We start from the raw sequence: 26308 nt of genomic DNA on the forward strand, positions 1-26308 counted from the left end.
ATGAGCCCGTGCTCAAGCTGGCGACCTCGGGGTTTCAAACCTGGGTCCTCCACATCCCAGTCCAATGCTCTAGCCACTGCACCACTGCCTGGTCAGGCTTTTTTTTTTTTTTTTTAAGAAATCTTGTCCTGCCTGACCAGGCGGTGGTACAGTGGATAGAGCAGGGGTTGGGAACCTATGGCTCCCGAGCCAGATGTGGCTCTTTTGATGGCTGCATCTGGCTTGCAGACAAATCTTTAATAAAAAAAATAATGTTAAAAATATAAAACATTCTTTTTTTTTTTTGTATTTTTCTGAAGCTGGAAACGGGGAGGCAGTCAGACAGACTCCCGCGTGCGCCCGACCGGGATCCACCTGGCACGCCCACCAGGGGGCGATGCTCTTCCCATCTAGGGCGTCACTCTGTTGCAACCAGAGCCATTCCAGCACCTGAGGCAGAGGCCATAGAGCCATCCTCAGTGCCCGGGCCAACTTTGCTCCAATGGAGCCTTGGCTGTGGGAGGAGAAGAGAGAGACAGAGAGGAAGGAGAGGGGGAGGGGTGGAGAAGCAGATGGGCGCCTCTCCTATGTGCCCTGGCCGGGAATCGAACCCGGGACTCCTGCACGCCAGGCTGACGCTTTACCACTGAGCCAACCGGCCAGGGCCCAGAGTTGCAGTTTTGAGCATGAAAAACGTTCTGAAGAGATCTGTCTTCACAACAGTGCGAATGTACATAACTATTGACTTGTACACTATAAAATGATTGATAGTATATTTGATGTTACCTATTTTTCTTTTTAACCACAATTAAAGAAAACAGCCCGAGGCCGGTAGCTCTGTTGGTTAGAGCTTTGTCCTGATAGGCCAAGGTTGTGGGTTTGATTCCCTAGTCAGGGCACATGCGGGAAGCAACCAGTGAATGCACAGCTAAGTAGAACAGTAAAGGAATGGTTCTCTCTCTCCCCTTCGCTCTCCCTTGCTCTCTCTGTCTCTCTAAAATCAACCATTAAGAATGAATGAATGAATATAGCTCTCACTAGAGACTAGAACTAGAAAGCTGCAGGTTGGTTTGGGTGTGTATTTTAGGTTCATTTTCTAGTTTTTTCTGGTGTCCCTTTGTCTGCTCGCCATTCTGGTCCTGTGGTTCAGTATGAAGGAGGCCAATTCCTTTTGGCCATGCTGTTTTTCCCTGCCGGGAGTATGGCAGGAGAGTATTTTCTCATTCTTACTGAGCATCTTGCTACGTGCACCACGTAGATGGGAAAACCATGTCCCCATTGTCTCCTGGCCGCTGTCACTCACTCTCATGAGGGTCCCAGTGTGGACCGCAGACAGCGTGCTCTTCCCACAGGTAGGTGAGTTTTTCCCTGAGGATCTTAGAACATATGTTTTGGATGTTTAATTTTTCACTTTGATTCAGAAAGACGGACCTCTGGCCCCGTTTTAAAAGGCATGTCATGGCCCTAGCCGGTTGGCTTAGTGGTAGAGCGTTGGCCTGGTGTGTGGAAGTCCCGGGTTCAATTCCCGGCCAGGACACACAGGAGAAGCACCCATCTGCTTCTCCACCCCTTCCCCTCTCCTTCCTCTCTGTCTCTCTCTTCCCCTCCTGCGGCCAAGGCTCCATTGGAGCAAAGTTGGCCCCGGGTGCTGAGGATAGCTCTATGGCCTCTGCCTCAGGGGCTAGAATGGCTCTGGCCACAACAGAGCAGCGCCACAGATGGGCAGAGCATCGCCCCCTGGTGGGCATGCCGGGTGGATTCCAGTTGGGCACATGCAGGAGTCTGACTGCCTCCCCGCTTCTCACTTCGAAAAATACAAAAAAAACCCAAAACAAAACAAAAAGAAGGCACGCCATGCCTTCGCCGGATGGCTCAGTTGGTGAGAGCATGGTTGTTGCGAAGCGCTGAGGTTGTTGGTTCAATCCCCGATTGGGGCACATACAGGAACAGATTGATGTTCCTGTCTCCATCTCCTCTCTCTAAAAGCAGTAAAGTAAACATTAAATAAGAACAGGCTCTGGCCCCATTCCACACAGAGAGGGGGTGCTCTGAGCTCGGCTGTGCTCGCTGTCTCCACAGGTCTCCTTGCTCTTCTCCCTCTGGGTGGAGACGGTGCGGCCCTACCTGCAGACGGTGGACGAGTGGATCGTGCACGGCCACCTGTGCGACCGCGCCCGGGAGTTCATCATCCAGAGGTGACTGCGGCGACGCGCACCCCAGGGGCTCGTGGGCGCTCGACCTGCCGTTGCTCTGGCCGGAGAGCTGCGCGCGGTGTGGTCATCGGCAGCAAGTCCCGCTGTGGACGCGCACCCCAGGGGCTCGTGGGCGCTCGACCTGCGGTTGCTCTGGCCGGAGAGCTGCGCGCGGTCCTCCGCGGCAGGTGCAGCCCAGGGAGGGCGGTGCGGCTCCCGGGCGGTGTGGTCACCGCAAGTCCCGCTGTGGACGCGCACCCCAGGGGCTCGTGGGCGCTCGACCTGCCGTTGCTCTGGCCGGAGAGCTGCGCGCGGTCCTCCGCGGCAGGTGCAGCCCAGGGAGGGCGGTGCGGCTCCCGGGCGGTGTGGTCACCGCAAGTCCCGCTGGGGACGGCATTAGGGCCCGGCCCCGGAACATTCTTTCCCCAGTTTTATGTCAGTTTACAGCTTTTCGTTTGCAAATGTCACTTTTGAATGGCAGCGTTTTTTTGTGTGGCTGAAGTGCTGGTCTGGAATGATACACAGTGCTTCCACTAAAATGAATTCAGGTGATCACCGATGGCTCTGGTCATTTCGACATTAATCACCGAAGACAGAAGTATGAAAATGTTACAGAAGAGGCCTCTAGTATATTTATTTCTCCAGATTAGCTACTCTTTTTTTTTTTTACAGAGACAGAGAGATAGAGTGAGGGATAGACAGGGACAGACAGACAGGAACGGAGAGATGAGAAGCATCAATCATTAGTTTTTTATTGCTCATTGCGACTCCTTAGTTGTTCATTGATTGCTTTCTCATATGTGCCTTGACTGCGGGCCTTCAGCAGACCGAGTAACCCCTTGCTGGAGCCAGCGGCCTTGGGTCCAAGCTGGTGAATTTTTGCTCAAACCAGATGAGCCCGCGCTCAAGCTGGCGACCTCGGGGTCTCGAACCTGGGTCCTCGGCATCCCGGTCCGATGCTCTATCCACTGCGCCACCGCCTGGTCAGGCTAGCTACTCTTTTTTTATTTTTTTACCCTTCAGTGAATTGATTTTTCTGAAATGCAATCATAAAATCTGTGACATAGAACTGTCTATATTGCAGCTCTGTGGGAGGTTGCTGCTCTGTGTAGGAGTCTGTTGTTTATCATCAGAAGCAGGCCAGTTAAGAATCTTCGTGGAGTGCTCGCTTCGGCAGCACATATACTGAGGTTGGAGCGATACAGAGAAGATTAGCATGGCCCCTGCGCAAGCATGACGTGCAAATTCGTGAAGTGTTCCATATTTAAAAAAAAAAAAAAAAAAAAAAAAAAAAGAATCTTCGTGGAGCCCTGGCTGGTTTGCTCAGTGGTAGAGTGTTGGGTATCCTGGGTTTGATTCCCGGTCAGGGCAGACAGGAGAAGCAACCATCTGTCTCTATCTCTCCCCCTCCCCTTTTTCTCTCTCTTCACCTCCCACAGCCATGGGTCAATTGGTTAGAGCAAGTTGGCCCTGGGTGCTGAGGATGGCTCTGTGGGCCTCCACCTCAGGTGCTAAAAATAGCTTGGTTATCAGCAGTGGCTTTGGATGGGTAGAAGGCTTGCTGGGTGGATTCCAGTCTGGGTTCATGTGGGAGTCTGTCTCTCTGTCTCTCTGTCCTCTCAAAGAAACAGAATCCTTGTGGAAAAGACGTATATGGAAGTCTGGAGTCACTCCCACAGGAGATGAGCAAACGAATCACATTGTGTTTAATTCCAAATTCAGGAACCTGTCTACTTAGCTAGATTTCGCCCCTGCCATTCAGAGTATTTCTCGATGTTTCCATGTTAAACCAAAGTCACATAAAAATCTGCCCTGTTTTGCATGGACACTGTTTTAGCGATAACTGACGTCACTGCTTTTGGGGATGTCTGGGGTCACATGGCTAAGCTAGAACGGATACTCAGGTGTCTCGAAGGGGAAATGAACCCGTAAAGACCCTTCTACCTCTCCACAGGAACAAGAACGTCCCGGTGAATCACAGAGACTTCTGGTACGCAACCTACACCCTGTACAGCGTCTCCGAGAAGACGGAGAACGAGGAGAAGATGAGCGACAATGCCAGCGCCAGCTCCGGCAGCGACCAGGGGCCCCCCAGCCGGCAGCACACCATGGTATCCTTCCTGCGGCCCGTCCTGAAGCAGATCATCATGGCTGGCAAGTCCATGCAGCTGCTTAAGAACCTGCAGGTGAGGGACAGCTCCGCCGGCCAGGCCACGGCCCGAGGTGAGTGCTCTCCTGGTGCCCCGCCCCCAGCCCGGGGGGGGGGGGGACTGTGCCCCTCACTCCTGTCACCCCGCCCCCAGCCCGGGGGGACTGTGCCCCTCACTCCTGTCACCCCGCCCCCAGCCCGGGGGACTGTACTCCTCACTCCTGTCATCCCGCCCCCAGCCCGGGGGGACTGTACTCCTCACTCCTGTCATCCCGCCCCCAGCCCGGGGGGATGTGCCCCTCACTCCTGTCACCCCGCCCCCAGCCCGGGGGGACTGTGCCCCTCACTCCTGTCATCCCGCCCCCAGCCCGGGAGGACTGTGCCCCTCACTCCTGTCATCCCGCCCCCAGCCCGGGGGGACTGTGCCCCTCACTCCTGTCATCCCGCCCCCAGCCCGGGGGGACTGTGCCCCTCACTCCTGTCATCCCGCCCCCAGCCCGGGGGGACTGTGCCCCTCACTCCTGTCATCCCGCCCCCAGCCCGGGGGGACTGTGCCCCTCACTCCTGTCATCCCGCCCCCAGCCCGGGAGGACTGTGCCCCTCACTCCTGTCACCCTCCCCCAGCCCGGGGGGACTGTGCCCCTCACTCCTGTCATCCCGCCCCCAGCCCGGGAGGACTGTGCCCCTCACTGCTGTCATCCCGCCCCCAGCCCGGGGGGACTGTGCCCCTCACTCCTGTCATCCCGCCCCCAGCCCGGGAGGACTGTGCCCCTCACTCCTGTCACCCTCCCCCAGCCCGGGGGGACTGTGCCCCTCACTCCTGTCATCCCATCCCCAGCCCGGGGGGACTGTGCCCCTCACTCCTGTCACCCCGCCCCCAGCCCGGGGGGATGTGCCCCTCACTCCTGTCACCCCGCCCCCAGCCCGGGGGGACTATGCCCTCACTCCTGCCATCCCGCCCCCAGCCCGGGGGGACTGTGCCCCTCACTCCTGTCATCCCGCCCCCAGCCCGGGGGGGACTGTGCCCCTCACTCCTGTCATCCCGCCCCCAGCCCGGGGGGACTGTGCCCCTCACTGCTGTCATCCCGCCCCCAGCCCGGGGGGACTGTGCCCCTCACTCCTGTCATCCCGCCCCCAGCCCGGGGGGACTGTGCCCCTCACTCCTGTCATCCCGCCCCCAGCCCGGGGGGACTGTGCCCCTCACTGCTGTCATCCCGCCCCCAGCCCGGGGGGACTGTGCCCCTCACTCCTGTCATCCCGCCCCCAGCCCGGGGGGACTGTGCCCCTCACTCCTGTCATCCCGCCCCCAGCCCGAGGGGACTGTGCCCCTCACTCCTGTCATCCCGCCCCCAGCCCGGGGGGACTGTGCCCCTCACTGCCGTCATCCCGCCCCCAGCCCGGGGGGACTGTGCCCCTCACTGCTGTCATCCCGCCCCCAGCCCGGGGGGACTGTGCCCCTCACTGCTGTCATCCCGCCCCCAGCCCGGGGGGACTGTGCCCCTCACTGCTGTCATCCCGCCCCCAGCCCGGGGGGACTGTGCCCCTCACTCCTGTCATCCCGCCCCCAGCCCGGGGGGACTGTGCCCCTCACTCCTGTCATCCCGCCCCCAGCCCGGGGGGACTGTGCCCCTCACTGCTGTCATCCCGCCCCCAGCCCGGGGGGACTGTGCCCCTCACTCCTGTCATCCCGCCCCCAGCCCGGGGGGACTGTGCCCCTCACTCCTGTCATCCCGCCCCCAGCCCGAGGGGACTGTGCCCCTCACTCCTGTCATCCCGCCCCCAGCCCGGGGGGACTGTGCCCCTCACTGCTGTCATCCCGCCCCCAGCCCGGGGGGACTGTGCCCCTCACTGCTGTCATCCCGCCCCCAGCCCGGGGGGACTGTGCCCCTCACTGCTGTCATCCCGCCCCCAGCCCGGGGGGACTGTGCCCCTCACTGCTGTCATCCCGCCCCCAGCCCGGGGGGACTGTGCCCCTCACTGCTGTCATCCCGCCCCCAGCCCGGGGGGACTGTGCCCCTCACTCCTGTCATCCCGCCCCCAGCCCGGGGGGACTGTGCCCCTCACTGCTGTCATCCCGCCCCCAGCCCGGGGGGACTGTGCCCCTCACTGCTGTCATCCCGCCCCCAGCCCGGGGGGACTGTGCCCCTCACTCCTGTCATCCCGCCCCCAGCCCGGGGGGACTGTGCCCCTCACTCCTGTCACCCCGCCCCCAGCCCGGGGGGACTGTGCCCCTCACTCCTGTCATCCTGCCCCCAGCCCGGGGGGGACTGTGCCCCTCACTCCTGTCACCCCGCCCCCAGCCCGGGGGGGACTGTGCCCCTCACTGCTGTCATTCATGATGTTTAATGATTTTGTAGGTTTTTGTTTTTTTTGGAGAGAGAGAGAAGTATTCATTTGTCTTGTCATTTAGTGGTGCGTTCATTGGTCGCTCCCGTGTGTGCCCCGACCGGGTATCAAACCATGGACCCGTGGCATTCCGGGTCAGCGCTCTAACTGGCAGAGCCTCCCAGCCAGACCCTGGAATATTTCCCTTTTGACTGAATAATAAAATGTCAGGAGCTGTCTAGGGCCTCAGTTGGAAGTGTCTTTTCCAGTGAAATTGAATCCTGTTAATATTATGATGGAAGTGTTGTGCAGTAGTGTGGTAATTTGATTTTCAAGTGTCCTGCTTAGGGCAGTACCTTGTTCAGAAGAAAAATTAGGTTACAGTTGATTGTTTTTGTATTTTTCTGAAGTGAGAAGTGGGAAGGCAGAGAGACAGACTCCTGCATGTGCCCGACCAGGGTCTACCCAGCATGCCCACCAGGGGGCAATGCTCTGCCCATCTGGGGCGTTGCTGCATTGCAACTGGAGCCATTTTTTAGTGCCTGAGGTGGAGGCCATGGAGCCATCCTCAGCGCCCAGGACCAACTCACTCCAATGGAACCATAGCTGTGGGAGGGGAAGAGAGAGAGAAAAGGAGGGAGGGGGAAGGTGGGAGAAGCAGGTGGGCGGTTCTCCTGTGTCCTGACCAGGAATTGAACCCGGGACTTCCACATGCTGGGCCGATGCTCTACCCCTGAGCCAACTGGCCAGAGCCCACAAGTCAGTGAGTGTTTCACCATGAACTTTGCAGATATAAAAATGTTTAGTGGCACTCTATTATAAAGGTAAGAAAATAGCAATAAAGCTTCATAGCCCAGGGGAAAAATGCCAGGCTATATTTGGATCAAATTGCATAGTATTTTTGAGCATTACTTAATATTATTCGCCAGAACGTGGTTGATACTAAGTGAGCTGGTGCTCTCCCTTCCAGACTCTGTCTGCACCTTCGCCCTCTTTCTCCTCCTCCTTCTCTTCTTCGCCCCAGGAACGTCCTCCTTCCCCTTCTAAACTCAAAGCGTCCTGTGCTGCCTGCAACCAGGGGAGTGGTGGCCAGCACAAGCTCGTCCCAGGCCGACCCCTGAACCTCTCTCCAGGGTCCCTTTTCTCCGACTTTCTTCCTGCACGGCCGATAAATTCTTCCTTTACTAGCAAAATAAAAATAAAACAAGTAATCTCAGGTAGGCTGACAGGTTTCTCTCTGTTCCAGATGCAGAAAGAAAGAGCCTGTACGCCCTCTTCCTGGAGTCCGACAGGTTTCTCTCTGTTCCAGATGCAGAAAGAAAGAGCCTGTACGCCCTCTTCCTGGAGTCAGTGCAGTCCCGCCTTTGCCGCGGAGAGGACGCCCCCGCGCAGCCCCGCCCCGAGCGGCAGGCCACCACGGAGAACCTCGTCAAGATGCAGTCCATCGCCGAGAGGCACCTGGAGCTGGACGACGTCCACGACCCGCTCCTGGCCATCAACTTCGCCAGGTGGGACGCCCTGCAGCCCCTCCGAGGGTGGGGCGGGCACCGTGGGTGCCCTGGGGGTGGGGCGGCACTGCCTGGAGAACTAGAGGCTCTGTGGCCTGTCCCACCTCACGGACGGCGCGCAGGACGGTGCCACGTTCGGTGTCATCATCCCGTTTGGCCTCCTTGTCGTGTGTGAAAGTCCTCAGGTTAGCACATGCTCCTGGCCCACCGCAGGGCTGGCTCTCAAACAGAAGATGTGCTGAAGAGTCTGGGTCCCGGATGGGCGCCGGACACACCCACGTGTGCATAAAATGTGCCTTGGCCCTTCGAGGCTTGTGGGAGCTTAGTGCCCACAGTGTGGCTCGTTATCTGATGACCGTCACTCGCTGCCAGTGGCCCTTGTGGCCGCAAAGACCTAAAGTACGTGACCCTCGAGGGGCAGGTGTAACTCTGAACAGCTGGTCCACTCAGCATCTACTTGGAGGGAAAAGATGCCCTCCGCCCGCCCTAGTTGGTAAATTGAAGACTAACGGTTCATGCACTGCCCCGGCGGTTGAGTGTAAGAGCATTCTCACGAAAGCTGTTCTTAAAAGAAGACTCTTGACTTTATTGATCTCTTTATTGTGTGTGTGTCCAAGGTTGTACTTGGAGCAGAGTGACTTCCACGAGAAGTTTGCTGGTGGAGACATATGCGTGGACAGGTCCTCGGAGTCGGTGACCTGCCAGACGTTCGAGCTGACGCTGAGGTCCTGTCTCTATCCGCACATCCACAGGCAGTACCTGGCGTGCTGCGGGGCCCTCATGCAGACGCTGAAGAGAGATTACAGGTGAAGGGGCGTGAAGGGGCGTGGCGGGGGGTGCAGTCCGTCATGATCTGACGTTTCTATTTCTTTAAAAAAAATTGGACCTGTGGTGGCGCAGTGGATAAAGCGTCGACCTGGAACACTGAGGTCGCCGGTTCAAAACCCTGGGCTTGCCTGGTCAAGGCACATATGGGAGTTGATGCTTCCTGCTCCTCCCCCTTCTCTCTCTCTCTCCCCTCTCTCTAAAAATCAATAAATAAAATAGTTTAAAAATAAAAAAATAAAAAAAAATTGTTTTTGGTTTTTTTTAAACGAGGAACCAGGCGTTTCAGAGCCGTGTTCCTGGTGGCGGTCGGGGTAGACCACTGACCCACGTCACTGAGGAGGGTGGCGCATGCCCAGGCCCTCGTTCCTGAGAAGCCCTGTCTCACGAGGCCCGTTCCCTTTCCCATCAGGTTGGTGGAGTACTTGCAGGCCATGAGGAACTTCTTCCTAATGGAAGGTGGCGACACCATGTATGACTTCTACACGTCGATTTTCGATAAAATAAGAGAGAAGGAGACCTGGCAGAACGTGTCTTTTCTTAACGTGCAGCTCCAGGAGGCGGTGGGGCAGCGCCACCCTGAAGACAGCGCGCGGTAAAATGCGGGGGCGCCTTTTATTTTCCGTGTTATCAGATGACCCCCACGCTGCGAACCCCTCTGTGTAGCCTCGTGGATCGTGCCCTATTTACTCTTCACACTAACCCTGTGAATCCTGCTGATGTTATTTTACAGATTAGAAAGCTGGCCTGAGGGGTGGTGGCGCAGTGGGTAGAGGGTCGACCTGGGACACTGAAGTCCCAGGTTTGAAACCCCGAGGTCGCCGGCTTGGGTTTGAGATTGGGTTCATCAAAATAATTCCGTGGTCACAGCCTTGAGTCCAGAGGTCACTGGCTTGAAGCCCAAGGTCAATGGCTGGGAGCCAAGGTCGCTGACTTGAGCTAGGGGTCACTGGCTCGGCTGGAGCCCCCTGGTCAAGGCACATATGAGAAAGCAATCAGTGAACGGCGAACATGATGTAACTACGAGTTGAAGCTTCTCATCTCTCTCCCTTCCTGTCTCTCGCTTGCTAAAAAAAAGAAAGAGGCATTGGGTTGCTGCGTTGTCCACTGTGCACTAAGCAAAAGGGGATGAGAGTGGGGCCGTGCGGCTGTCGGCCTCTGCCGGCCTCGCCCACGTGACCGCGGTCAGTGCTGGCCGGGATGGAGGCCCCTCCCTGCCCCAGCGGGCTCTCTCTCCAGCCAGCTGCACTGGCCTCCCTCACGGTGGTCTCCAGGGGCCTGAGGGAGTGCTGGGTCTCAGGGACCTCACAGGGTCAGCACTGTTGCAGCTTATTTTCTGCCGCCAGGAATTGTGGGAGTAGACACCAGAAAACACGCCTTGACTGGCATGTTTGTACCCCTTTCATGAAAGACAGTGTCTTTCTTGGAATACGATGCTAATAAAGTAAATGTTCAAGTGATAATGGTTTTTTTTGTAAGGATCCTTTTTCTGTGAGCGTGATATTGTCACGCTCTGAAAGTGGTGTTTCTTTGTCTAGTCTGTCCATATGTTTTGAAAATGTGGACACAGCCAAGAAGAAGCTCCCAGTCCACATTTTGGACGGCCTGACCCTGAGCTACAAGGTGAGTGCTGACCCCCCCCCCCCCATGTATGGGCGCTGTTTTCCGTTAGAATGAAACGTGCAGGTCGTGGGTGACTTCCTGCTCTCACTTCCCATCCTTGTTTCAAATAGGTCCCATGGCCTGTGGACATTGTCATCAGTCTCGAATGTCAGAAAATTTACAATCAGGTGTTCCTTCTCTTACTGCAAATCAAGTGGGCAAAATATAGTCTGGATGTCCTGCTGTTTGGTGGTGAGATTTGTTTTCTGATTTGGTTTTAGCCCTGGAAAGGAGAGGTTGGTGGTGGTCTGGTCATTCTTCCCGTACGCACAAGCACCAAAACGACACGTATAATAATTATACCGGAAGTTTTGCAGATATCAGCATTAACGTCCCTGAGTGGAAGGCCGGAGGTCGTGCGTCCAGTTAGCCTGAAAAACAGTAACTTGAGTAGGAATTTAGCCAGGATAACGATTCATCTTAGGTCACGTGAGAGTTTTTAATGGCAGGTTTGTGGGACTCGGTGTTTCCATTTTGGATGACAGCGGTTACTCAGGGAACGGTTACCAGGGAATAGAGGACTTTTCAGGGCTCCCCCTTCCAGAGACACTGAAGGTGGGGGTCCCCACGGCACGCAGAGGTTCGCATCGAGTGGCGCTGGGGTGGGCTCTGAGCGGCGCCCACCCCACCCTTACGGCTCTTTGACCCTTCCCCAGAACTAGCTGGAAAAGCACAAGCTCAGGAGGGGCGTGCACACGAGCAGGATGCAGCCGCCCCGCCTGGCCCGCAGAGGAGACCGGAGAGACAGCCGGTCCACCGGATGTTCCTGCTGCGGGTGAAGCTCATGCACTTTGTGAACAGCCTGCACAACTACATCATGACCAGGGTTCGTGCCTGCCGTCCGCCTGTCTGCAGGGGCTCGTGGAGAGTCCCTTGTTCTGTAACAGTCAGGAGCACAGAGCAGCCCCCACACACAGAGTTCACAAACTGTCAGTGTGGAAGGAGCCCAGGTCACAGCTCTGATTGCAAAACAGAGCGGCAGTGGGACGGGAAGGGTGTTCTTTTAGACGTGTCAGAGCGCATGCGTCCGGAGTCGGCTGTGCCTCGTGTCCCCCTGGGATGGGCACAGCTAGGGCCCCTATTTAGGAATTGCTTCCCAAATGCACTGCATGGCCCTTTCAATCTGATCAGTGGTGACAGCTGTCCCTGAGAAACAGCTTCAGTGTTTAGTAACAGCCAGAATCTGTCAGACCGGCATGGCGCACCATAGGGGGACGTGCAGCCCAATGACGTGTGTACTCTCCTTTCGAAACAAGAAGGAAGTCATTATGAAGTCGATGCGGGTCACATGTCTTAGAACCAGTTTGAGCGAAGGCCTGAAGCAGGTGGGGAGGGTTTGGCTGTCTGACCTGTGGCCATATTCCTGGAGGACCGGACTCCACGTGTGATACACGTGTCCCTCCGCACCAGAAACGGTCCTGAGTGTTCGTCACAATGAGGCACTCATTCCTGGGGCAGGTGGCAGTCCCCAAAGACGGGGCCCCACCGTCATTCTAGGATAAGACTGCCGAGTCCTTAAGAACAGTTGCTTAACCGCTTTGCAGCTGTCATTGCTGACAGAAGGGTCTCGGGAGCCACGGGGAGGTTAGTAGAGAGTGGCTGTGTGGCCACACTTCTTCACCAGGAAGAAATCTGAGTAAACTTTCCACCTTTCTCTTCCAAGATCCTGCACAGCACAGGGCTGGAATTTCAGCATCAAATCGAGGAAGCCAAGGATTTAGATCAGTTGATTAAAATTCACTATAGATACCTGTCGACCATCCATGATCGATGTCTGCTGAGAGAAAAGGTAACCTGAGATGTCACCTGCGAACTTGTCCACCGGGGCAGCGGAGACACTGGCTGGAGGGAGGAGGCTGTCTCTCTGCTCTGGAATGTTATAGTTATTAAGCTTCTGTTCTATAGACCATTCTATTTTATTTTATTTTTAGAAAGAGAGAGGAGAGAGAGACAGACAGACAGAGACAGGAAGGGAGAGAGATGAGAAGCATCAATTCTTCATTGCGGCACCTTAGTTGTTCATTGATTGTTTTCTCATATGTGCCTTGACTGGGGGGGCTCTAGCCAAGTCAGCGACCCCTTGCTCAAGCCTGCGACCCTGGGCCGTAGACCATTCTTTAGGTAAAGACCAGATCCTGTGAGGTTACAGATTGGGGCTGTAGTACCAGAAGTTATATCTAAGAGACACGGTGCCAGTCTGCCCTCCCAGCGCCCTTGCACTGAGCTGGAGAATTTCACCTGCACGTGTGGAATCACGGTGCTCAGTCAGGAAGCGCAGCCGCCTACGTGGCGTTTCGTCCCCTTAGAGCCGTGGGAGTGACTTGCCCTTTTCATTGGTGAATTTCATGGCCGTCCCGGAAACAGTTGTGGCTCTGTGGGTCGGAGTGCCCCGAAATCCCCCGCTGTCGCCGCGTGTGTGACCGGCTTCAAGTGTCCCCTGTTTAGGGCCACACGCCCTCCTCAGGCACGCAAGGCGGTCGTTACACCGAGGAGCCTTCTCCGTGGCTCACATTAGGTGAAAGTTTGGGGGCTGGTGTCCAGACATAGGCCTGGCGTCCACGTTCTGTCTGTGGCTTTGATCCGCAGGTCAGCTTCGTGAAGGAAGCCATCATGAAGGTGCTGAACCTGGCTCTCATGTTCGCTGACGGCTGGCAGGCGGGCCAGGGCGCTTGGCAGTGAGTATGCGGCTCGTGGGGGCGTCTGCACTGGGAGTGTTTTCATTGGCTGCAGCCTGCGGGGTTTTGTGGTATTTTTGTTTTTTTTTTACATATGGCAACACATCACATACCACTTATATTTTAGGAAAGAACTGAAGAATGGGCACACCTACACGAAGACAGCCTCAGGGGCTATGTGATTCTTTAGGAGCGGTCAAATCATAAGAAGAATCCTAAGTCTTTTAAATGAGGGCAGACCAACATCCTTACACGACAGTCCTGTTTGGTTGTGCTGGTTCTGTTAGTTTTCTGTTATGGATGCTTAAAACCTACACGAAGTTGAGAGAAAATGCTGGGAGAGCCCAGGGCGCCCGTCACTGCCTCAGCCGTTGCCAGCGGCGACCAGTGCCATTCTGTGTTCACTGCTCCCTACCCCCGGCTCACACATGCTGGATTATTTCATTTATTTATTTTTTTCTTTTTTTTTTCTTTTTTTTTACAGAGACAAAGGGAGTGTCAGAGAGAGGGACAGATAGGGACAGAAAGACAGGAACGGAGAGAGATGAGAAATATCGGTTATCAGTTTCTCGTTGCGCCACCATAGTTCAGGGGTAGTCAACCTTTTTATACCTACCGCCCACTTTTGTATCTCTCTTAGTAGTAAAATTTTCTAACCGCCCACCAGTTCCACAGTCATGGTGATTTATAAAGTAGGGAAGTAACTTTACTTTATAAAATTTATAAAGCAGAGTTACAGCAAGTTAAAGCATATAAGAATAATTACTGCCTGACCAGGTGGTGGCGCAGTGGATAGAGCGTCGGACTGGGATGCGGAAGGACCCAGGTTCGAGACCCCGAGGTCGCCAGCTTGAGCGCGGGCTCATCTGGCTTGAGCAAAGAGCTCACCAGCTTGGACCCAAGGTCGCTGGCTCCAGCAGGGGGTTACTCGGTCTGCTGAAGGCCCACGGTCAAGGCACGTGTGAGAAAGCAATCAATGAACAACTAAGAAGTCGCAACGCGCAACGAGAAACTGATGATTGATGCTTCTCATCTGTCTCCATTCCTGTCTGTCTGTCCCTGTCTATCTCTGCCTCTGTAAAAAAAAAAAAAAAAAAAAAAAGAATTACTTACCAAGTACTTGATGTCGGATTTTCGCTAAGTTTGGCAGAATAAATTTTTTTTTTCTTAAAAAAATTATTTTTTTATTTATTAGGATGACAGTTTGCCAAACCATACAGATTTCAAATGTACAAGTCAATATAACACCGTCTACACACTGCAGGGTGCACTCCCCCAAACCCAAGCGAAGTCTTTTTCTGCCTCCACTGTCCCTCCCTTTGCCCTGAGCCTCCACCTCCACTCACCCCCTTCCCTCTGGCTGTGGCCACCCTGTTGTCTGAAAGAGAAAACAACAGCCATGCAATGTATCGCAGTGTCCTGGTCTGCAACAGAACACATACAGCATAAGATTATAATAGAACTGAAAAGTTTTTATCACTAAGGACATCACAGCCATCTAAATTCATAGTACAACACATGACTCATGTATTTGTGCTGATGGTGTAAACCAGGGGTCCCCAAACTATGGCCCGCGGGCCGCATGTGGCCCTCTGAGGCCATTTATCCGGCCCCCGCCACACTTCCAGAGGGGCACCTCTTTCATTGGTGGTCAGTGAGAGGAGCATAGTTCCCATTGAAATACTGGTCAGTTTGTTGATTTAAATTTACTTGTTCTTTATTTTAAATATTGTATTTGTTCCCGTTTTGTTTTTTTACTTTAAAATAAGAGATGTGCAGTGTGCATAGGGATTTGTTCATAGTTTTTTTTTATTTTTTTATTTTTTTTCATTTTTTTCTGAAGCTGGAAACAGGGAGAGACAGTCAGACAGACTCCCGCATGCGCCCGACCGGGATCCACCCGGCACGCCCACCAGGGGCGGTGCTCTGCCCCCCAGGGGGCGATGCTCTGCCCATCCTGGGCGTCGCCATATTGCGACCAGAGCCACTCTAGCGCCTGAGGCAGAGGCCACAGAGCCATGCCCAGCGCCCGGGCCATCTTTGCTCCAATGGAGCCTTGACTGCGGGAGGGGAAGAGAGAGACAGAGAGGAAAGCGCGGCGGAGGGGTGGAGAAGCAAATGGGCGCTTCTCCTATGTGCCCTGGCCGGGAATCGAACCCGGGTCCTCCGCACGCTAGGCCGACGCTCTACCGCTGAGCCAACCGGCCAGGGCCATAGTTTTTTTTTATAGTCTGGCCCTCCAATGGTCTGAGGGACAGTGAACTGGCCCCCTGTGTAAAAAGTTTGGGGACCCCTGGTGTAAACTAACCTACTGTACTGGCCATCATATAAAAATATAGTATGTATATATAATTATATATATACAATACATAATATCTGATCATGGTAATTTGTGACTATGTTACTAGTTTATGTACTTACTATACTGTTTATTGTTATTTTAGAGTATCCTATTTTTACTTACATACAATTTTTGCTGTAAAACATATGCCATGTTACACAGCAGTAGCCTCTTGTGTCATCTTTTTGATTGCACCATATTCTCTGGTGCTCGATTTAATCTTGTCTTGTTCAGTACAGTAACATGCTGCACAGGCTTGTAACCTAGGAGCACTAGGATATACCATATAGCCTAGGTGTGTAGTTAGCTATACAATTACGTTTGTTTAAGTGCACTGTATGATATTCACATAATGACAAATCATTCAAGGAGGCATTTCTTTTTTTTTTTTTTTTTTTTTTGTGTTTTCTGAAGTTGGAAACAGGGAGGCAGTCAGACAGACTCCTGCATGCGCCCAACCGGGATCCACCCGGCATGCCCACCAGGGGGTGATGCTCTGCCCTTCTGGGGCATTGCTCTGTTGCAACCAGAACCATTCTAGTGCCTGAGGCAGAGGCCACAGAGCCATCCTCAGTGCCCGGGCCATCTTTTCTCCAATGGAGCCTTGGCTGCGGGAGGGGAAGAGAGAGACAGAGAGGAAGGAGAGGGGGAGGGGTGGAGAAGCAGATGGGCACTTCTCCTGTGTGCCCCGGCAGGGAATTGAACCCGGGACTCCTGCACACCAGGCTGACGCTCTACCACTGAGCCAACGGGCCAGGGCCAAGAAGGCATTTCTTAAAACATATATTAAGCAGTACATGCCTACTTCAAAATGTATCCATTTCTGGCACTAGTTACTTGCTCAGATGGGCACATCTTTTCTATTTGTTCAATAACTTTCTTTTTTTTTTAGGTTATTTTGACATTTGATTATGCTGCATTCCCATCACCCAAAGTCCAATTGTCTTCTGTCACCTTCTAACTGGTTTTCTTTGTGCCCCTCCCCTCCCTCAACCCCCTCCCTCTCCTCCCCCCCACCCCGTAACCCCCACACTCTTGTCCATGTCTCTGAGTCTCATTTTTATGTCCCACCTATGTATGGAATCATATAGTTCTTAGTTTTTTCTGATTTACTTATTTCGCTCAGTATAATGTTATCAAGGTCCATCCATGTTGTTCTAAATGATCCAATGTCATCATTTCTTATGGCTGAGTAGTACTCCATAGTATATATATACCAAAGCTTTGTAATCCACTCGTCCACTGACGGACACTTGGGCTGTTTCCAGATCTTCGCTATTGTGAACAATGCTGCCATGAACATGGGGGTGCATTTCTTCTTTTCAAACAGTGCTATGATGTTCTTGGGGTATATTCCTAACAGTGGTATAGCTGGCTCAAAAGGCAGTTTGATTTTTAATTTTATTTTTTTTATTTATTTTTATTTTTTAAATTATTTTTTATTTTTCAATCACAGTTGAAATACATTATTATATTAGTTTCAGGTGTACACTGCAGTGATTTTTATTTTAGCTATTTAGAATTTCGTTGACTATATTCCCTGTGCTGTACTTTATATCCCCGAGACTGTTCTGTAACAATCAGTTTGTACTTCTTACTCCCTTCACCTTTTCACCCATTTTCCCCAATCTCCTTCTCCATTTGGCAACCATCAGAATGTTTTCTGTATCTGAGTCTCTGCTCTGGTTGGTTTTTTTAATTTTGTTTTTTAGATTCAATTGTTGATAGATATGAATTTATTGCTATTTTGTTGTTCATATTTTGAATCTTCTTTTTCTTCTTCCTCTCCTTCTTTTTCTCCTTCTTCTTTCTTTATGAAGGTTCTTTAACATTTCATATAATACTCATTTGGAGGTGATGAACTCCTTTAGCTTTTTCTTATCTGGAAATCTATGCATATATCCTTTGATTCTAAATGATAGTTTTGCTAGATAGAATGATCTCGGTTGTAGTTTCTTGCTTTTCATCACTTTGAATATTTCTTGCCATCCCTTCCAGCCTGCAAAGTTTTTGTTGAGAAATCAGCTGACGGTCTTATGTGAGCTTCGTAATAGGTAACTAACTGCTTTTCTCTTGCTGCTTTTAAGATTCTCTGTTTTTAACCATTTGTGTTTAAATTAAGATATGTCTCTGTGTGGGCCTCTTTGGTGTTATCTTGTTATGGACTCTCTGTGCTTCCTGGACTTGTATGTCTATTTGCTTCACCAGGTAAGGGAGTTTTTTTTGTCTTTGTTTTTTCCAATAGGTTGTCAGTTTCTTGTTCTCCTTTCTTCTTCTGGCACTCCCATGATGCAAATGTTGGTATGCTTGAAGTTGTCCCAGAGGCTCCTTGCACTATTATATATATATTTTAAATCCTTTTTTCTATTTGTGGTTCTGATTGGCTATTTTTTATTTCCTTATATTTCAAATTGCTGATTTGATTTTTGGCTTTATCTACTCTACTGTTGATTTCCTGTAAATTATTCTTCATTTCAGTTAGTGTATTCTTTTTTTTAAATCTTATTTTTATTAATTTTAATGCAGTGACATTGATAAATCAGGGTACATATGTTCTGAGAAAACATCTCCAGATTATTTTGACCTTTGATTATGCTGCATACCCCTCACTCAAAGTCATGATTTTTAATTTTTTGAGGACTCTCCATACTGTTTTCCACAGTGGCTGCACCAGTCTGCATTCCCACCAGCAGTGCAGGAGGGTTCCCTTTTCTCCACATCTTCGCCAGCACTTATTCTGTGTTGTTTTGTTGATGAGCGCCATTCTGACTGGTGTGAGGTGGTATCTCATTGTGGTTTTTTAAGCAATTTTTATTTATTTATTTATTTATTTATTTTTTACAGAGACAGAGAGAGAGTCAGAGTGAGGGATAGGCAGGGACAGACAGACAGGAATGGAGAAATGAGAAGCATCAATCATTAGTTTTTTGTTGAGCATTGCGACACCTTAGTTGTTCATTGATTGCTTTCTCATATGTGCCTTGACCATGGGCCTTCAGCAGACCGAGTAACCCTTTGCTTGAGCCAGCGACCTTGGGTCCAAACTGGTGAATTTTTTTTGCTCAAACCAGATGAGCCCATGCTCAAGCTGGCGACTTGGGGTCTCGAACCTGGGTCTTCCGCATCCCAGTCCGACGCTCTATCCACTGCGCCACTGCCTGGTCAGGCCTCATTGTGGTTTTAATTTGCATTTCTCTAATGATTAGTGATGTTGAGCATTTTTTCATTTGCCTATTGGCCATCTGTATGTCCTCTTTGGAGAAGTGTCTATTCATTTCTTTCGCCCATTTTTTGATTGGATTGTTTGTCTTCCTGGTATTGAGTTTTACAAGTTCTTTATAAATTTTGGTTATTAACCCCTTATCAGATGTATTGTCAAGTATATTCTCCCATTGTGTAGTTTGTCTTTTTATTCTGTTCTTATTGTCTTTAGCTATGCAGAAGCTTTTTAGTTTGATATAGTCCCATTTGTTCATCCTGTCTTTTATTTCACTTGCCTGTGGAGAAAAATCAGCAAATATATTGCTGCGAGAGATGTCAGAGAGCTTACTACCTATGTTTTCTTCTAAGATGCTTATGGTTTTATGGCTTACATTTAAGTCTTTTATCTATTTTGAGTTTATTTTTGTGAATGGTGTAAGTTGGTGGTCTAGTTTCATTTTTTTGCAGGTAGCTGTCTAATTTTCCCAACACCGTTTGTTGAAGAGGTTGTCTTTACTCCATTGTATGCTCTTACTTCCTTTGTCAAATATCAGTTGTCCATAAGAATAAAGCTTTATCAAACAACTTACTATAGTTAAATCTATCTTTTTATTTATACTTTGGTTGCTCCGCTACCGCCCACCATGAAAGCTGGAACGCCCACTAGTGGGTGGTAGGGACCAGGTTGACTACCACTGCCTTAGTTGTTCATTGATTGCTTTCTCATGTGTGCCTTGACCGTGGGCCTTCAGCAGACGCTCTATCCACTGCGCCACCACCTGGCCAGGCACTGGGTTATTTTATAGCAAATTCCAGAGATCAGGCTAGATTACAGTAAAGTTGTATTTCAGATAAACTCGAGAAAAATAACTGTGTATTTGACTTGTATGGTGTTTAGAAAGGCAAGTGCCGCCTGACCAGGCAGTGGCGCAGTGGATAGAGCATCAGACTGGGATGCGGAGGACCCAGGTTCAAGACCGTGAGGTCGCCAGCTTGAGTGCGGGCTCATCTGGTTTGAGCAAAGCTCACCGGCTTGGACCCAAGGTCGCTCACTCAAGCAAGTTACTTGGTCTGCCGAAGGCCCATGGTCAAGGCACGTATGGGAAAGCAATCAATGAATAACTAAGGTGTCGCAATGAAAAACTGATGATTGATACTTCTCATCTCTCTCCATTCCTGCCTGTCTGTCCCTATCTATCCCTCTCTGACTCAAAAAAAGAAAAAAAGAAAAATAAAGAAACCTTGTTTCTTTCCTAGGATGGAATCTATAGAGAAAATGGAGTCCGACTTCAAAAACTGCCATATGTTTCTTGTCACCATTTTAAACAAAGCCGTCTGCAGAGGGTCCTTCCCCCACTGTGAGTACCTGTGCTGAGGTCTTCCCGCTTTTCTGCGTTCTTGGATGAAGGTGGCAGAATTGGTTGTTAGTGTTGCTTTTTCTGAATGACTGTGTGGTGAAGGACTATCCGATATAACACAGGGAGACCGAAGGTTTCGTTTTCTATTATAGCGATTGTTACACGAGTGGGTTACGAACTGACTATTACGAACACCAGCAGACTTTTCTGTCATGTGTAGCCTTTGTCACTATTTTTCCAAAATGGGTGGGGATTTTATTTTATTTTATTTTTTTAGCAACTTTAGAACTCCCAAGGCTTCCTGACAAATACCATGCGGCAGGCAGAAATCTATAGGCTGAATGGGGGGGGGGGGGGGAGAGCTGTTGAATCGGCAGAAACAAAGGACTAAGTCGTAACTCTTAGCACAGCTTTTTTTGGGAAAGTATGCAGTATTAATCTCCTTCCGGTTTCTGCATATTCACATTGTGATCTACTTGTTAAGAATAGCTAAACAGGCCCTGGCTGGTTGGCTTAGTGGATAGAGGGGTGTGTGGATGTCCCAGGTTCGATCCCCAGTCAGGGCACACAGGAGAAGTGACCAGATGCTTCTCTTCCCCTCTTTCTCCCCACTCTCTTTCTTTTCTCCTCTCACAGCCAGTGGCTCCAGCTTTGGCCCCGGGGGATGAGGATTGCTCAGTTGGTCTCAGCGCATTAGCATCAGGCATTAAAAATAGTTCAGTTGCGAGCATCGGCCACGGACAAGGGTTGCTGGGTGGCTCCCAGTTGGGGGTGCATGCAGGAGTCTGACTCACTGTCTCCCCTCCTCTCACTTAAAAAAAAAAGGAATAGCAAACATTTTAAAAAAATTTTTATTTACAGATTCATTTTTTGAGAGAGAAGAAGGGAGAGAGAAAGAGATTGATTTGTTGTTCCATTTATTTACGCCTGCATTGGTTGATTCTTGTACGTGCCCTGACCGTTGGCCCAAAACCTTGGTGGTATTGGGCTGATGCTCTAACCCACCGAGCTACCTGGCCAGGGCAATTCCTATCTTAATTAGAAATAGAAAATGTCTTGACTTTTCACTTTTGAATTGATTAAAGCCTTACTCAGACATTTTCAATATTTAAACCTGTTTTTTTTTTTTAATTGTACTGTATTCTTCCTGCAGTGGAGTCGCTTGCACTGTCCCTCATGGCCGGCATGGAACAAAGTTAGACTTCTCCGCATGATAAAGACTTTGGACTTCATCTCCATACACGTCTATCCCCACCATGAGCGGTGGAGAAGTAGGAGTCACTTTATTTTGTTTTTTTTTTTAGAACTGTTGGCTTGCTGTCCACACAGTGGGTTTGTAGGAGCCTCCTCTGAAGCTGATTGGGTAGTAGACAGGGTTCTGTGTACAATATTGTGTCGATGTTGCAACTGTGTACATAGGCTGTTGACACTTATATTTCCTATTGTAAGCCATAGATTTATGGTATTGGTACCTTCAGATGGGAATTATATCATTTTTGAAAATGTAATTGTTATTATTAAAAACCTGTTAAAAAGCCTGACCAGGCGGTGGCGCAGTGGATAGAGCGTCGGACAGGGATGCAGAGGACCCAGGTTCGAGACCCCGAAGTCGCCAGCTTGAGCGTGGGCTCATCTGGTTTGAGCAAAGTTCACCGGCTTGGACCCAAGGTTGCTGGTTCAAGCAAGGGGTTACTCGGTCTGCTGAAGGCCCATGGTCAAGGCACATATGAGAAAGCAATCAATGAACAACTAAGGTGTCGCAATGCGCAATGCGAAACTAATGATTGATGCTTCTCATCTCTCCGTTCCTGTCTATCCCTCTCTCTGACTCTCTGTCTCTGTAAAAAAAAAAAAAAAAAAAAAAAAATCTGTTCAAAGCACTTTACATTCCTCTTGGTCACAGAAGTTTCCTGGATAGAGTTTTACTGCTGTCTTTCCCAACGCTTGTCTTCGATTCAGCTGTCTGAAGAATCTATATTTATGTGCCTGGGAAGTTCCAGAAATGGAAAATAGCTACAATCAATATGAACCCTGTGAAGGCCACCTTGACATAAGGTGCGATTGGCCTCAGACGCCGTCTCAGTCCCTCGTCTGTGGACGACCCTGTCTGGGAACAGCCCCTCCTGTAGCCAGCCCCGCTTTGAGGCTTCTGCTGAAATAGAAGAAGTTCACTGAGGGGACCTGCACACGCCAGGGGCTGCGTGGCGCCCTCCAGGTCCAGAGAGGATGCTGCCCCACGACCTCCCCTCCCCAGACGGGCAGTCTCTGCACGACGGTCCTGGAGCCGTTCATGGAAGCCTGAGCCCCCGTACAGCTGTTGGATGGAGGAGTTGGGTTTCATTAAAAAGTTCTTGATAACATTGCAACACTCATCATCACACCCACCATACAAAAACGTATCTGTTCCGTGAACTGAGTTATCCTCTGACAGCTCCAGCTCCAGCCAATGGTAAAACAATCTCAGGTCCCACAGATAAACCCAAAATGTCACACTGACGGCCTATTTACCTCTGTTCCTTTTACCCAGCAAGTGCATCATGTTCAAGTTTGTTATTTTTCATTTAAGAAACTGGTGAGGAGGAGCAGGAAGCAACAACTGGTAGTAGTCGCTTCTCCTATGTGCCTTGACCAGGCAGGCCTGGGGCTTCGAACTGGCGACCTCAGCATTCCAGCTCCATGCTTTCTCCGCAGTGCCACCACAGGTCGGGCAGTTCTCACGTCTTTTAGTGATTCTGTGTCCCTGGACTGTGACCTTCCCAAGGTGTTCCTCAGGTGTTTGGGGGACAGGATGGCTAGAGAGGGCTGGCATTGAGTATCTCCTTCCACTGAGGATAGCCACGCTCTGAGAAAACCCCAGGAGGATAATAAGCTGTGTTGTGACAGCTCTCTTGAGGACAGGCTTTGTCAAGAACAGAGTACTCTGGCCTATTTCAAAATGGTTCCTTTTCCCCTCTGCCTCCTGGAAGCCCATGGGGATTTTCCTCCTGTCTTCACTATGAGAACATGGTAAGGCTCCCAAAGATAAAATCAAGGGCACACCCATCCAAGACCAGGCCCCTCCAGGGGTTCTAACTCTCAGACGGGTTCACCCTGAGCCTCCAGCTGTCTGTCAGTTTTGGTTTAGGTTTTCTTACCCTGACATGGGTTCTCGCAGAAGTTTCTGTTCAGGGGTTTCTGCTTTTGCTAATGTTCTGATTTCTGTCTCCTCCTGTCTCTGCAATTTCTGTCAGCAGTTTGCCCTGTGACCTTACTTCTCTAATGGGTCCAAGAAGCCCTGGAAATTTTCAGTGCATTTGCCATGTCACTTGTTGGGACAGGGTGACATCCCAAGTTTTGGTCCTAAAACTGAATCCCTATAGCGTCTGCCCCTTTCTTGCTGTTTTCATTTTGTTTGTAGCTCAACCTGTCAACCTTTGTTTCTGGTTTTTTTCCCCTTGGTTTCCTGTGGTTCTCTGTATGTGTTCGGATTTAGCTCACGGACCCTACGTAAGACTGTTGGGTCAAAGTCTTGATTGAGTAAGTCTGAAGCCTGTGTTTTCCTTTAGGGCGAGTTTCTGGGGATTCCTTTTGTCCCTTCGAATGTGTCATATTTCTTTCTATTTTTGTATATCTTGTGATCTTCTGTTCAACATCGGGCATTTGACGCAAATAAAAGACAAATTTAAAAAAATGGTGCATTTGATAAAAACGGGTGCCTCTCCCAGTCTTTGTGGACTGCTCCATGGCAGTTGGGGGGGTACTGAGACCTCTTACGAGAGAGTTCAACGTGAAGACAGAAGGTCTTCTCAGGGTACTTCCGGTCTCGTATCTATCTTGGGCCTGTGCCTGTGGTTTTTTCTCCTCAATTCCCCTGTATACACAGTGGCGTTTTAAAAAGTCTTATTTCCACCTGACCTGTGGTGGCGCAATGGGATAAAGCGTCAACCTGGAACACTGAGGTTGCCGGTTCGAAATCCTGGGCTTGCCTGGTCAAGGCACATATGGGAGTTGATGCTTCCTGCTCCTCCCCTCTCTCTTTCTCTCTCCTCTCTAAAAATGGAATTAATAAAGTCTTTTAAAAAGTCTTATTTCGGCGCTGGCCGGTTGGCTCAGCGGTAGAGCGTCGGGCTAGCGTGCGGAGGACCTGGGTTCGATTCCCGGCCAGGGCACACAGGAGAAGCGCCCATTTGCTTCTCCACCCCTCCACCGCGCCTTCCTCTCTGTCTCTCTCTTCCCCTCCCGCAGCCAAGGCTCCACTGGAGCAAAGATGGCCCGGGCGCTGGGGATGGCTCCTTGGCCTCTGCCCCAGGCGCTAGAGTGGCTCTGGTCGCAACATGGCGACGCCCAGGATGGGCAGAGCATCGCCCCCTGGTGGGCAGAGCGTCACCCCCTGGTGGGCGTGCCGGGTGGATCCCGGTCGGGCGCATGCGGGAGTCTGTCTGACTGTCTCTCCCTGTTTCCAGCTTCAGAAAAATGCAAAAAAAAAAAAAAAAAAAAGCAAAAAAAAAAAAAAAAAGTCTTATTTCCACAGGGCCTGAGATATTCTATTGCATTTCTCTACCCCGAATCCCTTGCCTCAGGTTCCCACTGGTGTGCACCCCCCCTGCGCCCCCCCCCCGTGCTGTGGCACCCGCCTCCACCGCTTCCCACCTCCTCCAGCCTGATATGCAAACAGATCCCCGAATTCCCCTCCGCTCTCTGAGTCACACCAGACAGAAAACAGTCCCCTCCACAGCCCGCAAAGTCAGAGCCTTGCAAAGAACTTCCACTTTTTCCGTTCCACCCTAAGGGAGGAATCAAACATTGAGGGGCTTTTTCCTAACGGTTCCACAGCAGGGGAGACAGTGGGTAAGGATGATCGAGCATGCCTTGAACCCCTGGCCCGGTAGCTCAGTTGATTTAGAGTGTCACCCTAATACACCAAGGTTGGGGGTTCGATTGTCAGTCAGGGCACATAGAATCAACCAATGAATGCATGAATGGGGTGGGAACAACAAATTGGCATTTCTCTAGCTCTCTCTCTAAATTCAATAAATAAATGAAAATTTTAAAAAATAACAAAATGTTTCCCTTCCCCTTTGAAAGGCTTTCTCTTCTTGAGCTGGGAAACCCAAGATGACATTTGGCAGGTCTGGTGTCTGGTCAGAGCCCACTTCCTGGTTCTTAGAACTGTATTCTGGAAGGAACTCTCTGAGGTCTCTTTTCTAAAAACATTAATCCCACAGGACCTAATCATACCCAAAGGCCCCACTGCCAAATACCAATACAGTGGTCATTAGGTTTCAACACAAATTTTTGAGCAACACAAACATTCAGCATCTGTCAGGGTTCTTCCTCACTGTTTATGGTTCCATTGACCTATCTGTACATCCTTATGCCAAGACTACACTATTTTAATTTCTGTACCTTTGTTATATTGGTATTGTTTCTTCCAGATCGTTTATAGGGACTTCACTGGTGAAGCTATGTAGCTTGAGATGATCTTTGTGGAAAGGTTTATTTTTGTTTGTTTGTTTGTTTACAGAGACAGAGAGAGAGAGAGGGATAGATAGGGACAGACAGGAACGGACAGAGATGAGAAGCATCAATCATCAGTTTTTCATTGTGACACCTTAGTTGTTCATTGATTGCTTTCTCATATGTGCCTTGATCGCAGGCCTTCAGCAGACTGAGTAATGCCTTGCTTGAGCCAGCGACCTTGGGTCCAAGCTGGTGAGCTTTTTTGCTCAAACCAGAGGAGCCTGCGCTCAAGCTGGCGACCTCGGGGTCTCGAACCTGGGTCTTCTGCATCCCAGTCCGACGCTCTATCCACTGTGCCACCGCCTGGTCAGGCTGGAAAGGTTTATTTATTTATTTATTTATTTATTACAGGGCCAGAGAGAGAGGGATAGATAGGGACAGACAGGAACGGAGAGAGATGAGAAGCATCAATCATCAGTTTTTCGTTGCAACACCGTAGTTGTTCATTGATTGCTTTCTCATATATGCCATGACTGTGGGCCTTCAGCAGACTAACCCCCCGCTTGAGCCAGTGACCTTGGGTCCATGCTAGTGAGCTTTTTGCTCAAGCCAGATGAGCCTGCGCTCAAGCTGGCAACCCTGGGGTCTCGAACC

General features: G+C 50.8%; 1 protein-coding gene and 1 non-coding gene across 2 annotated transcripts in view; both read left to right on the top strand.

Annotated features, from left to right (window-relative positions):
• Nucleotides 1-21756, top strand: part of TUBGCP5 (tubulin gamma complex component 5) — a 36953-nt gene extending 15197 nt beyond the window's left edge. The window contains exons 12-23 of the mRNA XM_066354831.1: nucleotides 2059-2174; nucleotides 4126-4394; nucleotides 7955-8153; nucleotides 8771-8959; nucleotides 9391-9573; nucleotides 10517-10601; nucleotides 10712-10832; nucleotides 11297-11466; nucleotides 12304-12429; nucleotides 13227-13315; nucleotides 20115-20215; nucleotides 21369-21756. Coding sequence (XP_066210928.1) covers nucleotides 2059-2174; nucleotides 4126-4394; nucleotides 7955-8153; nucleotides 8771-8959; nucleotides 9391-9573; nucleotides 10517-10601; nucleotides 10712-10832; nucleotides 11297-11466; nucleotides 12304-12429; nucleotides 13227-13315; nucleotides 20115-20215; nucleotides 21369-21415 — 1695 coding nt within the window. The 3' untranslated portion in view covers nucleotides 21416-21756. The remainder of the gene's footprint in view (nucleotides 1-2058; nucleotides 2175-4125; nucleotides 4395-7954; nucleotides 8154-8770; nucleotides 8960-9390; nucleotides 9574-10516; nucleotides 10602-10711; nucleotides 10833-11296; nucleotides 11467-12303; nucleotides 12430-13226; nucleotides 13316-20114; nucleotides 20216-21368) is intronic.
• On the top strand, nucleotides 3333-3439 carry LOC136385108 (U6 spliceosomal RNA). Its single transcript, XR_010747720.1, has one exon. It is a non-coding gene; the product is annotated as a U6 spliceosomal RNA (small nuclear RNA).
• Nucleotides 21757-26308: the final 4552 nt, after the last annotated feature.

Source organism: Saccopteryx leptura, chromosome 13 (assembly GCF_036850995.1).
Source record: "Saccopteryx leptura isolate mSacLep1 chromosome 13, mSacLep1_pri_phased_curated, whole genome shotgun sequence".
In the NCBI taxonomy this organism is placed as follows: Eukaryota; Metazoa; Chordata; class Mammalia; order Chiroptera; family Emballonuridae; genus Saccopteryx; species Saccopteryx leptura.